Source organism: Strongylocentrotus purpuratus, unplaced genomic scaffold (assembly GCF_000002235.5).
Source record: "Strongylocentrotus purpuratus isolate Spur 01 unplaced genomic scaffold, Spur_5.0 spur5_scaffold_2, whole genome shotgun sequence".
NCBI classification, from domain to species: Eukaryota; Metazoa; Echinodermata; class Echinoidea; order Camarodonta; family Strongylocentrotidae; genus Strongylocentrotus; species Strongylocentrotus purpuratus.
Window position 1 is genome coordinate 41,079,112 of NW_022145605.1, and position 16,978 is coordinate 41,096,089.

At 37.7% G+C, this 16,978-nt stretch overlaps 1 protein-coding gene across 1 annotated transcript; it reads left to right on the plus strand.

Moving 5' to 3' along the window:
- Positions 1-5,756: 5,756 nt before the first annotated feature.
- Positions 5,757-16,250, plus strand: LOC100893734 (paxillin). Its single transcript, XM_030992464.1, has 6 exons — positions 5,757-5,856; positions 7,451-7,739; positions 8,791-9,126; positions 10,167-10,340; positions 11,175-11,405; positions 12,598-16,250. The coding sequence occupies exons 1-6, from the start codon at positions 5,819-5,821 to the stop codon at positions 12,862-12,864; spliced, it is 1,335 nt and encodes a 444-aa protein (XP_030848324.1). The 5' UTR covers positions 5,757-5,818; the 3' UTR covers positions 12,865-16,250.
- Positions 16,251-16,978: the final 728 nt, after the last annotated feature.

The window sequence follows — 16,978 nt, forward strand, 5'->3', positions numbered from 1 at the left end:
CACAAAGATATGACCTTTAAGTGTGGTGCACAACCTTCAGCTATTTAAAGAAAAAACCTTTTCAAGGGACATTTTTTTCTTCTTTGAAACTCTTCCACATTAACCTAAAAATAATGGAAAAGCTCGCCTATCCCAGAACTCGACCTTCTCTTTAAGCGAGCTTCAATAACTTCTTGCCTCATCCATAAATAAGTTTGAGATAGTACAGAGACTTGTCTTGTCATGGTTAATTAGCTTCCCCTCCAAGCTACATGTGATTGGTTCTTATCAGCATCCAAGCCAAGCTACATTGTACATGTGATTGGTTCGTATCAGCATCCAAGCAAGCACTGGCGCACTGGTCTGTGATGTTACCATATGCCTCAAAGACACACACTCTCACTCTCACTTCAGTGTCTCGGGTGTTTCAATACATCACAGTTTGCTCATTGCAAACTCAGTGGAATCACTGATTGATATGTGTAAAAATATGGCACGCAGTGAAACTCATGGCCCACATGGAAATTACTCACAACATGATGCAAGAGATCTCTATTTAAAGCATTCAGTCATGTTCCTGGTGTGAAATTTATGATGATAAATTTTTCTTATGGGATGTTTCTTCTGAAGTAGGTAGAGGCTGTGTGCATTATGTAAGACATGTCTGTTGTAAAAGTATAGTGAAATCCCGGCCACTCAAGATAGTCAATAAAATCTTGTATCAGGTAATACACCTGTACTTCCAATTGGTGTCTTTCTCATGAGAACTCAACCTAGTGTATCTTTAAGGTATCACGCATCACCTTGAACTATACTGCTTGACTTTCCCTGCTTGATGCATGGATGAAGGACAGAAGTTATCATGGAGCATGCTCACACCTTGGAGATTACCGGTACGCTAGACTGCACCACCTCTGTGATGTGAACGGGGCAGGGGAGTGTTTCACAAAGACTAAGATAGACTTTAAGTTGAACTTAACTATGGCAGGCCATTCATGCCACTGTTTGCACTCACCGTTTAATGGCATCCGTCTCTCAAGGGAAGTATAAATCATAGTCACAAATCTACAGAATTTACATTTTTTGATAATTCATTATTGAAGATCTAAAGATTATTGTTATCTAAAGATCATAATTGAGAGACCAATAGTGAGAGCAACTAGTGGCATGAACGGCTTGCCATAGTTAAGTCCAACTTAAAGTTGATCTTAGTCTTTGTGCAACACTCCCCTAGTGTACCAGTGGTCCCAGTGGCGGATCCAGGGGGGGGGGGGCCCGGACCCCCCCCCTTGAGAAAAAAATCATGTGAAATCACGTGATTTTTACCTTTTACCCTGGCGCTCAAGGGGGGGGGGGGGTGCAAATTGAAATTTTTTTGAGGATCAAAAAAAAAAAAAAATGTGCTCACTACCCCCCCCCCCCCCCCCTTAATGAGCAAATTTTTGGCCGGCGCGTTTTTCAAATTTTCGGGAGCAAAAAAAAAAAAAAAAAAAAAATTGTGTTCTGTACCCCCCCCACCCCCCCCCCCCCCCCCCACTGAGCGACTTTTCGGCCGGCGCGATTTTCAAATTTTTGGGAGCAAAAAAAAAAAAAGTTGGGCCCCCTCCCCTAAGAAATCCTGGATCCGCGCCTGAGTGGTCCTCACTGACTCCTGCTGTGATTATGTTATCCATCGCAGGATTCTATAACACTTGCTCTTGTCACAATAAGCCAGTTTCGTAATGTAACCAAATTTAATGCATACGTCTTTGTGAAGTGCCTCAATACAAATTATTTCATTCACCTGATAAGAATAATAGTATTTCAATAGTCAGAATGCAACTGCATATATTAAGTGTTGCTAGGTAGGTCAAGCCATAATGTTTGTCCAACCTGGCAACAACTTAATATATGCAGTTGCATTCTGACTATTGAAATACTATTATTCTTATCAGGTGAATGAAATAATTTGTATTGAGGCACTTCACAAAGACGTATGCATTAAATTTGGTTACATTACGAAACTGGCTTATTGCTCCCTGTCAATATCCTGCTCTAACCAAATGTAACTTAAACCCTGAACCCAACCCTGAACCCAATACTATACCTACATGCAACCCTTAACCCTAACCTTAACCCTAGCCATAACTCTAACCAAAGAATAACCCAATTGCAACCCTAACTATATTCCTTTGATGGAATACAGCTTGGAGTGATTGATGCAGGATCAAATGTTGGGTCACTCCATTGCAGATAGGAATAGGAATGATCTGATGTACCATTGGCCCACCTTGACTTGTTCTAGGTTGCACCATGGTACCCTCTCAACCTGTGGTTCATCTTTGTAATGTGATCAGGGTCTTGCACTGTCTCACCATGTTGCTTTAGGGTACATCAGTGGAAAGAATAATATTCATAAATGATTCAAGATTTAGAGACATATATGTACTAGGAAGTCTTGAATTACCCCCCTCCCCCATCTCTTCCCCCGCATCTCCCAATAAAGTTGGTGATTTCAAATTCTGGTCAAATTCCTGTAGGAATAAATTAAAACTTCACTGTTATTATGCAGTTGGTTGAATAAAAATAGCTCTAATACAGCAATGTAATGGATATTTTCATCAAGCAGGGATGAGAAGAGTTAGTCAAAGAGAACACAGCGTGATGTACAGAATGTAGCTAATATGATGTAGATCAACTCACATCTTTGGAGTTTATCCTCTACAATCAAGTGATCACATTTGTGTCTGGATATTTATAGCTCACTATGAATCAGACCATCTTGAGAAGCGTTTAGATGATGAGCAAGGAATCCGGAATGCATCACAGTCACAGTGATATGGATAATGTGTGAGACTGAGATATGATGTGGTTAACCTAAAACCAAATGATTATCTGTACGTCTCCAGCGGAAACTCCCTGGTATGTCATGGATGTATGTAGGGAAGCAAACACTACTCCCAGCTTGTTCACACTTCAGGCAATCTTTACAAACCTCTTAATGTTGCTTATAGAAAGGGGAATACATGTGCACAAAGTATCCCATGAAGATATCACTTAAAGAACTAGTTTTGAAAAGGTCAGTTGACATTTAAGTGTCAGCTCAAATGACAGTTGGGTATAGTCATCAGTGTGCACGATGATTCTCAAACCTTTGTTGCACTGTAAGTTTTGTTTCAAAAAATTTCATTATACTTAACTGAATAACATTCATACTAGAATTTTTTTGTTTAATTCCCTGTCATATAGCATACAGTTATTTGTTAAAGTTATACAATGAATTATCCTAGTCTGAAAGGGGCAAGGGTTGGGGGGTAATATTGAAGTGAAAGTACAGTATGCCATATTTTTTTGACTTGCTCAAAATGAAAGTATGAGTCAATCTTATACCAATCATGAAGTTATCTGTGCTTCTACAGAGAAAGGTCAATGTTCTTGAAGAGTTTGTTCCTTTACTCTTATTCTAGAGAGTTCATTTTATTTGAGATGGTACCCCTATGTAATATTTGAACAACTTTGTTGAAATGAAATTCATATTAACAGACACAGCTTTGATGGACTCTCTTCACTAAAATGTGTTCTGCCATTTCTCTTTTTGTTAATTTATTCATTTATATTTTCCTGAAGGGCTTGTATCAGAGTCTGAACTTGAAGACTTGGTCATGTCATGACAGCCTACATGCGTCTAGTGTGAAGAAAGAGAAATTGTTTTAGGTAAAGCTGGGTTATTGACTTACATAAGATCTGGTGCAATCCACCTGTCATTACACCTAAAACAATCCGGTCTGATGATAAAAGAAATTACGCGGATTTCCCATATTGCATCCCCCATTAATGGGGCCTTCCTGAGTCTGGAAATGATCAATTATGATTCATGTTTTATCGAGGTCGTCTGTTCTGCCGCTTCCTTTCGATCTATCCTATCCTATATTTTCTTTGGCATTGTGATTGGTGTAGGTGCTAGGCTACGCACCGGAATACGCTTAGCTGCGATCTCACTTTGCTTTCAATTTATTAACGTGATCTGTAGTCATCTTTGGAATTTTCTGTAACTTTTAGAGCAGGCCTGTGTTAGAGTGAAACTTGTGCAATTATGGGGAACATTATTGCCATTATTTGTGGGATGTTGCATTGTGACTAACTGCTCTCAGACCTTTCGACTCTTAGGTTAATTATTGTGATTTGATGGTTATTGCTACTTTCAGTTTTTAATAATCATTATCAGGAGTCATTTATATGGAATGAACGTTGGAATAGCCTTATAATGTGATTACATGTATGCTGCTCTTTCATTACTTGGGATGCGTTCATAAGCAGTTTGTATGCCATCTTGTTAACTTACCGACGTACGTGCAGGGATTCTTGTATTTTGACTGATCGCTATAAAGCAGCTATAATTTCAGTGCAATTAACTGTGATTCGATGGACATGGATACTCTCACTATTTAAAAAAATATCAAGAGCTCATCAGAAATCTAGTTCAATAATCTACTAGACAGTCAAGGGATAGTGTTGGACAGACTCCATGTTGTAAAGCTACCCTTTTTCATTTGGAAGAGTTTGTATATCGCAGTGTGCAGTTCTATTCGCTGGGTGTGTACATTGTAACTAAATGCAGTCTCGGCCATAAATGCAAATTGCTATGATATAAATGGTAGTAGATACTTGCAACTTTTAACCATTTTTACGGGGAGCCTGTCATAAAGCTACTTGGATTGTATGGATGTATTTCAGTGCGAATGCCATTTCATAGCTGACTCACATATTTGCTGAATCTTGTGTTTCCCTCTGTTTGCCTGTCTGCATTCTCCATCAGTGCAATTTTCCTTTGGAATTCTAAATGGAGACATTTCCTTGGTTTATCTAACCATCAATGATTGAAGTCTTTGAATTATTCATCCTTCTGGTGCTTGTGGTTTTTAGACGCAGGAGTCCCCTAAACACCACCTTCAATGCAATAAAGGAACTCTGAATATCTAAGTCTGCAACATTAATGCTGTGTTTGGAAGTTTGGGTGCATCATTTGATATAAATTGGTGGATATTTTGTGGAGCTGGATCTAAAGCCAAGACGACCATTGCAAACGTTTTCTCAGCAGCATCTGCAGTCACATCCTGAATTAGTGTGACTTACGGATATATCAAGAGGAGATACACTTACTTAAGAATGTATACTAAGAAAGGGCAGAAACGTGTGTTACGTAAGTCATATTGCAATCGGCTAACTAATAAAATGTGTATTGAGCTTCATGTGAGCTTCTGTAGATTGTCTATGGAACATATTCTAGGATATTAAAGTGACTTATTCGCAGCTGGTGGTTCAAAATGATTGGGGGAAAAAAAATTACATGATTTTCACCTTGATTGCATTTAAGCAACTGGTTTGAGTCATACTTTATCAGGGAACTTGGCATTGATATGCGGTGTATCTGTATACCCAGAATTGTTTTGAACTAACTACTTTGACACCATGCCAATAAAATGTGTCATGCTTTCTCTATGTTCTTATTTTCCAAACACTTTTCATGTATGTGGGGGCTCATGTTTGGGCTAAAATCACGAAAGACTTCTCACTTCAATGAAGTTGGAGTACAACCTGTCAATTTTCATCGTTACCATAGAAACCCGACAATGTATTTCAAGAGTTGATTATTCACATTTTAGGCAGTGGATCGTTTATTTACCCGGAATCCATCTCTTGTTTATTTTTCCGCAGCTTCCAACCCTCCGCCCAAGCCACCAGCCCCAGCCGCTGGTATGGTGAAACCTCCAAGGAATATGAACATGGGAGGAGGAGGGGAGGAGGAGGAGGAGGAGGAGGAGGAGGAGGAGGAGGAGGGGGAGTCAGTGACCTCAATGACATGCTAGATGACCTTGTAGGCACTGTCACACCATCTACGTAAGTCAAGAAATATTTATTTCAGACTACCGTATTTGCCGGCGTAAAGGCCGCAGTATTTTTGGAAGAGAGAAGTCGGGGTGCGGCCTTTACGCCGAAACAGTAAAAATCGCAAGTCAAAACAGCACGTCCATTATTTGTAGTCAACTTTATACAAAAAAATATATTAACAAAATTGACTTGAAAACACATCGGACAAGATCTAGTCTGAACCACGTCAGCAGCAAATTTGAAGAAGTCATCTTTTTAATCGTTGTGCAACCAGAAGAAGAAAGCTGACCAGAAACTCGTATTAAAAATCGTACTTGTAAAAATGTCCTTAGACAGCGCACGGCCCGGGTACGTAACCAAAATCATACCTCGCTCACACACTCTGTGGTGGGGAGCTACGGGGCTGGGAGTTGCCAACAAATCCAACGCACCTTCGGAGATTCACAGCGCGCAATCGTCGGTGTTCTTAACTTTTTAGTAAGATAATTCTGAATTATAATTGAGACTATCTAATTAATTAAAGCAACAAACTAACCTCGGTAGATCTCTAATAACAATACAAAAGCTTGTTTATTTTCTCCATTTGGCGGTACGATAGGGGTAAGACCGGATAACATTATATGGCCACAGCTTGGTTATGGCAGGATTATATTAGTGCCGACTCGCTGCATGCAAGCTAAAGATGGCCATTCAGGTTTCTGTATGCATGCGAAGCGCCCTCTAGTGTCCAATGAATATGCTAATCTGCCTAAAAATCGATGAAGATTTGCTAAATTACGATAATTTTTTAGGTAAACTTCCTGTAAATTTATAAAACATTTGATAATTTTGGTATTAGTTTGTAGGAAAAATAGAGTTCTACGAGAAAATTACGATTATTTTCTTTGGTCCGTTTTTTTTTTTTCTCTATGAAATGTCAAAGTTGGAGGTGCGGCCTATGCGGCGGTGCGGCCTTATCGCCAGCAAATACGGTATAGAATTTCATTTCTATTTTTCTCATAGAAATTGATATGATTACCCTAGTGTTAATACATATAACTCTAAAACGATGGTTTCTGACTTTTCGACAGCATATGTACCGGTATATGTGTCGAAGAAAGAGAGGCAACTGGATTAAAAACAGTAAGTCCAGGTTATCACCTTCAACATTACAGACTACATACCAGATGATTGTATCAAGTTGACAACTGCATGGATTAGACCAAGTATCAGAGTAAATGGCAATTTTAGTTTCGATTATGATAATTATTCTAAGATCCTTGATAATGTATGAGGCATAAAAATTAATGACCACATGTTGGTTAAAAAAAAAAATAAAGAATAATTTTCTTTGCAAATGGTGTTTCTTGGTGCCGAATCACTTTCATATTTGTTTTTGTTTTTGATCTACTTATATGTCATATTGATCAAAAGAGCCATGAAGGAACCATGTCATTGTTAAATAGATGTCACTGTGCATACATGTGCTAGATCTTTTGTGTGGTTGTAATAGGAGAAACATACCTCATGATCTCAAACTAAAGCAACCCCTTATCTTGTTTCAATGAAAGTTTTGTGACTAAATTTGATTTCAAATTAACTTCATTATCTTTATAATTTACAGTTACACAGTGGAGACAACTACCAAGACTTACACCACACACTCCCAACCACCAGTACACTCCCAGCCCCCCAAGGCCCAGCCTGCCCCGCCTACCCACTCTGCCCCGCCCACTCACTCTGCCCCGCCTTCCCAGCAGCAGCACCAGCAGCCAATGAGTAGAGTGATGACAAACAGCACCCATGCCCCGCCCCAAGCCAGTCAGCCTCAGATCAGTCAGCCACCTCTGAGGACCGCTTCATCAGCTACCAAGGAACTGGATGATCTCATGGCATCACTCTCAGACTTCCAGGTAAACCAGTGCTAGCTAGAGTGGAAACCTCCTAATAAAAAGAAAGTTGAGTTCTGGGAAGGGTGAACAATAATTTGTGCGCGTTATTGCATTTTGCAAGTGTAGAAGAACATCAGATAAAAAATGTTCCCTAAAAAGCGTAGCTCTTCAAATGCCCTAATATTCTAAATATGGCATGAAACATCATAAACATTGGGACAGATTTTGTATGCCACATGGTCGTGTAGTCCCATATACATCTTTCTGTGTACAGTGCTTGTAACTTTACCAAGACTGGGCCAAATTTCTTATCATTTTGATGATTCCAGAACCTAGCAGTACACACCAATACTTATATGCTAGATGATCAACCTTTTCTGATCAATTCCACAACGTTTCTTTCACAATGCAATCGCATGACCAGAACTCAACTTTATCTTTAAGAAGGCCAGATATTCTGCTTTGCAAGGACGAAGATGCAATCTAATCAATTCTGATCAAATAGGTCATCTGTTATCCTGTTATAAAACTGAAGAGAAGCCTCCATGGAAACATCATATTGCATTATCAGGATCAATCTGATTTCTTGTACATGCATTGTATTCAAAGACAAGGTTCTCTCCCAGGAGGCATCAAGGGACTCCACCTTGAGGCACCCTTGAGGCAGCCCTGCATGGCTCTCTAACCTTGATTTAAGCCAATATAGCTGCATGTTTTACGAAAGATGAAGACAAATCTTTAATGTAGTGGTGGTTATTTTACCTGACTGCTAATAAAGCATAAATGCTTGTTAGTATTAAGTAACCAGAGGACCAATGGCTTTAGGTCGTCTCCGAGAGACCTGGTAATGAGGATTAATGCCTTACCAAAGGGCACTAGCCCATCGCCTTGGTTTCGAACTTGGTTCACTGGATTACGAGACCACTGCTCTACCAACTGAGCTATCGCGCCTCTTTAAAAATTTAAATAAAGTACATGCAGTGTGTTTATATTAAAAAGTCATAACCTGAATGGATATGTGTGAAAAGCCAGTCAATTAACTCACAACTTTTTCTCTTTATTTTAACCGTAGCTGTCACCAACCGACACAGTGCCCCCTGAACCTGCCTACGCCCAGCCTCACAAAGTCACCCCACCCCCGAAGCCCGCCCACCCTGCCCCTAACATGGTTAACATCAACAACACTCCTGCACAGCACCCAGCCCCACCAGCTCAGCAGTACCCACCCCAGCACCCAGCACCACCTGCCCAGCACCCTGCTCCACCGGCCCAGCAGAGCTATGCCCCTTCCCAGCCCAGTCAGCTGGATTCTATGTTGGGTCATCTCAACTCTGATGTTAGCAGGCAGGGAGTGCAGACCATGGCTAAGGGAATGTGTGCAGCATGCCAGAAACCTATAGCTGGACAGGTAAGTTGACAAGCAATGAGTGAATTCAAGTTGGGTGTTTATAGGGCTGGTGTTAAGGCTTCCTGTAGCTAGTGTTATCGATTTTGCAAATTATCGTTTGCTGAACTGACCTTTGTGGCTGGTGTTAATATTTTACGTACAAATGTACTAACACTAACCCCTAGGGATTAAGCAAATGTTGATTTCCAACTTTTTTTAATGACAGTTTTACTGTATCATATGTGAATGAATCTCAAGGATCCATTTCCAGTTTCATGTTCTACAGGAAGTCTGGCCGAAAAAAGCCAGCATGATCGATGTCCAGTATTCTTTAGAGCTATAGATACATGTAGTTAAGGATGTTCAGCTCTGATAGCAACAAAGAGTCTTGATACCAAATAAACCTCTGTAATCACACTGCGGTAAAGAGGCTCAGAAAACACTTATGGAATTACATGAACCGGTACTTTTGAAAGGCAATTTATCTTCTTAAATGATCCTAGAATGAGTACTTGTTGGTACAGAAGAATTGGAGTGTAAAATGATACTGTATATATCCTGAAGAAATTGATCTTGCTTTATATTGAATGAAATGCACACCTACAGCTCTTTTTAAAAACATTTCTTCCCTTGAATACATTGTAGCAGCTTTAATTGGTATTAGAAAGATCTTGCTACCTACTTGACACTAGATGAATTTCTTTGTCTTTTCCAGGTTCTGACAGCATTGAGTCAGATGTTGTTTTCAGTGCACATATTCTGTTTATGCTCATTGTCAGAGACAACTTGCAACTCAAGTATACATTAAATCTATCTGATGTATATTTCTCTCTTTTTTCCTCAGATAGTAACAGCCTTAGGACAAACGTGGCATTCAGAGCACTTTGTTTGAGCTCAGTGTCAGAAAAAGTTTTTAAACTAAAGTAGACAAGAGCATGAATCCATATTCTTCTATCAGGTGTGGTATTCAGTGCATAAACTTTGCTTCCTCTTGTTGTCATAAAGAACTTGCTACGTAAGCACCTAATATCTATCCATATATTTCTCTCTTCTTCCCTTAGATTGTGACAGCTTTAGGACAGACGTGGCATTCAGAGCACTTTGTTTGCGCTCAGTGTCAGAAAGAGCTCGGTTCTCAGACGTTCTTTGAGAGAGACGGACAAGCGTTCTGTGAGGAGGACTATCATAACCTCTTCGCTCCTAAATGTGCCTACTGCCATGGACCTATCAAGGACGTAAGTCTTCCGCCTCGGTCAGATATGACCCGGCAAATCCGTGGTGTTTTTCTAATGATGACGTAAAGTATGATATGCATTCCTGGGACCCGTTCACACAGCCTTTTTTCAATGACAAATGACAAAAATCAGTGACAAATCTGCTGATAACCAATCACAAGCAAGGATTTCACTAGCTTATAATAAACACTGTCATATGTCACTAATGACAAGTTTTGTGAAACGTGGCCCTGGTTTCTATATCCTATAACACAGAGTTCAGTGAATATACACAGAGGATCTCTGTTGCGTGCAATTGCCATTCATTCACACTTTTTTTTAACACCGCTTTGTTTTGTTTTGTTTTTCATGCGGTTAACTGCATCATATCTGAACAAACCTTCTTTAGAGCTTTTTTGTTTGTTTGAATATCTTTTTCTATCTTTGTTCTTCACATTCTGTCAGTTTACTTGTCCTTTTTTCTGTTTTTTTTAATTGTGATTTTCTTAGCTTTGACAGATTCTTTCTCTATTTGATTATGAAATATCGTCCATTGAAAGCTTGTAGGGCATTAATACTCTTCTGGATTGTAAACAGACGATATGTTGTATGTTGATTAAGTATTGTACCGAAAGACATTCATTTTTATGATCAAGCGTTTCTTTAGACATAAAATTAAAAACGTACCTTTGATTAGCAAATCTTTGCAAAGATAAAATTTCAAACAGTGAACAGACTCTCAAAGTTTATATATTGTAACTAGATTTACCCGTACTTGTTTTTTTTGCTAAATATGTGCTTTAAAATTGCATCCATCAAGCTATTACACGTGTCATCTCTTTCCCCTCCTTGCAGAGGTGTGTGACAGCTTTGGATAAGACCTGGCATCCAGAGCACTTCTTCTGCGCTCAGTGCGGTAAGACGTTCGGTGAGGATGGCTTCCATGAGAAAAACGGCCGAGCGTACTGTAAGGAGGATTACTTTGATATGTTTGCACCTCGGTGCGGAGGATGTAACAGAGCTATCATGGAGAACTTCATCACAGCATTGAATGCACAGTGGCATCCAGAGTGCTTCGTATGCTCAGTAAGTCATGATCATTCAAGTTTTGCGTCAGTATTCAATTAACTGCTTAGGTCATATTTTACTCAGCTTTGGGCTTACAATTGGTATTCAGTTGAAACTTAAAGGTATAGACAAGTTTTGGAAACGCCCCGCTGTCAACAAAATGAAATGGGAGCTCTTATTACCAATCATGTGAAAGAATATATATTTTGACGAATACGTGATGATACAAATTTTGCCAGGAAACCGCCTACTTATTGATATATTTGGTAAGTTATCATATTTATCCAGCCTAGATAGATATCGCGTAGTCCCATATAATCTTTCTGTGTACAGTGCTTGTAACTTTACCAAGACTGGGCCAAATTTCTTATCACTTTTATGATTCCAGAACCTTGCAGTACACACCAATACTTATATGCTAGATGATCAACCTTTTCTGATCAATTCCACAACATTTCTTTCACAATGCAATCGCATGACCAGAATTTTTCTATACCTTTTAAGTTGGCTTACTAAAGTAAAATACCTAGATTTGATTTGAATAAGACTTTAGCTATCTACTTAGCTAGACTAAATGCTGAGTAAATACAGACAAAATTATATTATTGAATTGAATATGGGCCCTGGTATCTGTATTAGAAGATTTGGTAAGAACTATTGAAGGATGTTTTTTGTTAGCTGTTTATTTTAATTTAGGTTGTTTTCATGTAACACTGAAATTATATATTGAATCTTGAATCTTGAATTATATAAATAATAGTATCAGCTTTTAGAATGTATAGAAGCAAACAAGAGCTTGTACTTTTCATTTGTTAAACACTGAAATTGTACTTTATTATTATTATTTTAAAAATGAAAAACTATGCAATTGAAGTGAAAAATCATATAGATAGTCTGATGAACATGATCGATTTAAGAGACAGCTTTAATATATGTTGTATAATATTGGTATTTTATTATCTTCAATGTGAATGTCTGAAAAGAAAAGGAGCCTTATCCGATATCTGAATCATTTAGAAGTTCTCTTTCTCTTAATTCCAAGTCCTTTTAATAGAGCAATAGTTAAGCGGACAGTACACATGAAGCTGATTTGAAACCTACCGTGGAAACTAGTAATGCAATTTATTAGTGCAGCAGTACCACTTTAATTTCATCAAAATCATCTGAGAACTAATTCAAACAATGTTTTGATCATTTTCTCCTCCATTAGGACTGCAGAGTACCTTTCAACGAGGGTGATTTCTTTGATCATGACGGAGTCCCATACTGTGAGATCCACTACCATGCTGTACGGGGCTCCCTCTGTGCCGGCTGTAACAAGCCAATCACAGGCCGCTGCATCACAGCCATGCAACGCAAGTTCCATCCGGAGCACTTTGTCTGTGACTACTGCCTGAAGCAGCTCAACAAGGGAACCTTCAAGGAACAGAACGGCAAGGCATACTGTCATTCATGCTTTGTCAAGCTCTTCAACTAGATAGCTTTGATAGAGGGCGGTCTGTAGGGGTCACAGCTCAAGAGACCAACAGCCCATGAGACCGACAAGAGTCTTGCAGATCTTCTGAAAGGTTATCTTTAGGGTCAACGAGACTGACAATGCCCATCTGGTGGACTTGCTGAAAAGCTCTCTGAGAGTCCACAGGACCAACAGCTCATAAGACGGCATATCAGTCTTGTGGTCCTGCTGACACTTTTTATAAAGGTTCAGGTGGGCGTTTCACAAAGCCTTTTTCAATGACAAATGACAAAAATCAGTGGCAAATCTGCTGATAACCAATCAGAAGCAAGGATTTCAGTAGCTTAAAACAAAAACTGTCATTTGTCACTGATGACAAGTTTTGTGAAACGCCCCCTGGAGTCTAACATTGTGAGTCTGGTGAGCTGTTGATCTCCTGGGATGTCCCGGTCCTAAGGTTTCCTTGGTCATGTATCATACATGGAGACTTCCCTAAGATGTTGACTTGGGACACATTTCACAACGCCTTTTTTAATGACAAATGACAACAATCAGTGACAAATCTGCTCATAAACAAGGATTTCCCTAGCGTATAGCAAAAACTGTCATTTGTTACTGATGACAAGTTTTGTGAAATGGGGCCATGGTCTTCATTTTTATATTTTGCTTGTAGAAAAGTCAGTCAGTCTACCTACAATAGATAGTGAATGCTATGATAAAATGATGTCTGAATGGTGCTTGGAGCAACTTAAGGAATGTTTCATTCCTCTTCATCTACACTGGGTTGGAGAGACAATGGAAAATAAATGCCTCGTCTAATAAAACCAGGGCCCACTTTCACAGAACTTTTCATCAGTGACAAATGATAATGTGGTGAAATTCTTTCTTCTGATTGGTTATCAGCTGATTTGTCACTGATTTTTGTCATTTGTCATTGAAAAAAGGGCTTTGTGAAACGGGGTCCCAGGTGTGTGCAATTAAGTCTTACAATAAATTGCATTGGATCACTGACTTGATTTAATTACAAACCACATCTTTGGGGAACTTATCTTAAATTTTCAGAAACGATAGAATATATACATGTAGATAATTTGCTCTCAGTTGTTGTAAGATAGGAATTATCAGAACACAAAAGATCCTGAAATTATCTGAATTTTGATACAGTTGAAACATTGTAGTCCAGGCAAATGATATGTCTTCTGATTAGTGATACATTTCTGTCTATCATTAGTATACTTGCAAAATAAATGCAAGTCATTTTATGTTGTAAGAGATCATGTGTGACATTTTAAAAATCTATTTCAGGAGTTGAAATCTTTTCTCTCTGGTTGGGAGCTCGTTTCTTGATCTTGACAAAAAAGATGGAATTCTTTCTCTATTCATTGTCACAATTCTTTGCCTTTTTTTATCTGTCATAATGTTTATAATGAATGAATGAATGATATATTACTGAATATTACAGTACTGTCTAAGTTAATGTTTACAATGATAAATTATATATTATGTCTTGCGCATTGCTACATTTTAGCATTATATGACAATGCTAATTCAAAAACTGTATATATTTTGACATCTTTCTTTTCTTCTATTTTATTGATATGTAACATGCTTTATGTTAATTGATTTTTTTTTCTTGATATAGCTGCTTTCTACTTGCATCCATATATTTTTCAGTTCAATTCTACAAATTATACAGAAGAGGCGATAGAAATGATTGTAACAGAATACCAAATATATAGAGAGAGCTATTTCTTCATTTTTATGAGTAGTAGTGTACACCGTACATGTATATAGAGTGTTTGAGAACTGCATTTGCTTTTTATATCCTTTTCAAGGAAAATATCCTCCTCACCTTCCTTCCTATCAACACTTGTTCGCTTGTTTTCCCTCCTGTTTTTCCCTCCTGTTTTTAAAAAGAATAATGTACCACTGCCATTATTGATGTAATATTAGTACAGTTCTTCCAAAAAAAATGCACTTTTAGTTTTGATGACCTTGTGTTGTCGGAGGTAGAATCACGAATCAGCGACTGGTAGTAACTACAGTTATGATTTGTTTACACTCATCATTAGGACTGGAGTGGGAAAAGACTAAACTCTGGATATTCACAAAGTGAAATTTAGGTTGTTTTATAGAGTAAATTTTATCTTACATGAGAACCACTCTTACATAACAAATAGGGATAGGGGAATTACATGTATTTGTGAACGAATAGTATAATTTATGGAACAAACATTCATTTGATACAGTATTTCAGTAGATGCTTTATGATGTTAAATGTTCAGACTTTTAACAATTGGGCCATCCCCAATAAAGAAGTCAATTGAAATGGAAGGAATGTGATTTGCTGTGCAGATCAGTTAGACACCTTTAATTTAGATTATGAAATGTTCATGAGAAGTTTGGTTTTAGTTACTAGGAGACTGAACATTAGAGATCGATATGAAAAGAATTAATTTGTTTTTTTCTTTTAAACAGAATGAACAAATCCAATTATTAAAAAAAGTTTTTGTTTGTTTGTTAAAATTGGCTCTACACTTTCTCTATTTTTCATGTTACATGAAGAACATTATTTCTATACAAAAAAACCCTGATTAAAAAACATACGCTGATGAGGTTTTAGGAAGTGGTTCTACTGTTTCTGTTGTGGTTACAAGTGCCTTGTATAGAGTAAACTTGGAAAAATATTATCTTCCTGTTATTAAATGATTTCATTATTTGTCATGCAAGTTTAATACTCAAAAGGAATTTTTTACATGTCTTCAGATTTATCAGAACAAAATTATATTTTCATGTAAATTCTGTTTGCAATTGTATTTTTTGTGTCTCTTTAGCAGTTGTACATGTATTAATGGCGAAAAAAAAGATTTACGTATATAATACTTTCTGCTTTTATGTAACTACATGTAATTTGGTTTATTTCCTTTTTCTTCTTCTCTCAATGCAATACCTGGAATCAGACCTATACTCACCATGTACGTGTATATGATTAGCGTGTACAGCTAAAAGTGATGAACTGTCTTCTTTAAAGATATTCTCCACTTCTGGATATTAACAAACACGATACAAAAAGCTGTTTTATTTAACAAAAACAATATATAATTATGTATTAAATATGAATCTGCAATTTCTATTTCTCTGAATTTACAGATATGGAAGAGTCATTAATTACACTGATGCATCAAATCGTCCCTATTTTCACGAAGTGACGGTAGTGAGGAAAATCGTCACGCAAAGTGAATGCAATTTTTTTTCACTACCGTCACTTCGTGAAAACAGCGACGAAATTTATGTGGCTGTTCCAGGGCCTCACACCTTTTATTTTCTTTTGAGGGGGTTTGGAGTCATATTTTGGTCTGTGTGCTCCTGATTCTTGTTAAGATTGGAAATCGTTTAGAAACCTAGAGTAAAATCTTATTAAGAGAGGCATGTGTACTGGTCCTAGGCCGTTTGTCTGGAGGAGGCACATTTACTTTCTTACCTTTTTCTCTTTTTTTTAATGCATTACAGATATTTTTTGCTGATGTAATTTACCATTATGGATGGACTTATCATTATGAAATAAAGAATATGATAGCAAATGCTTTGACCTATACAAGATGTGTACTGTGTGATTGGTTTTCATTCTTGAGTGTTTGTTTTAAAGTTCTTGCATGTAAGTACTAGTACAGTGTAAGTGTGCCCTAAACAAATTGAATCAGTTTTAGCTTATGGAATTAATACCGCTGTTTAATTCATTCTGTTATGTCAGTATTTTCTTCCTTTTTGTTCCACGTTTACATTTTCTTTTTCATATACATTCTGTTTCATTCCCTCCCTCCACTCACAGATTTCCTTGCAATTGATGCCATCTCTGACCTCTCTTTCCAATCTTCCTTGTCCTTCCACACCATCATTTCATCTTCTTTTCCTTAAAAGTTTTTTTTATTATTTTATATATCACCCCTAATGATAGTAACTATGACATTGATCTATAAAGTAGAAAATGTAATGGCTTTTGCCTTTTCTACATATATATACCACTTTTACAGTTATTGTTATCATTATTGATGATATGTGCCAGGGCGACAGGGCAGGTATTCAATTCAATACTTGGCATACGGTAAGTAAGAAATATACTAAGTAAATGGCTAAG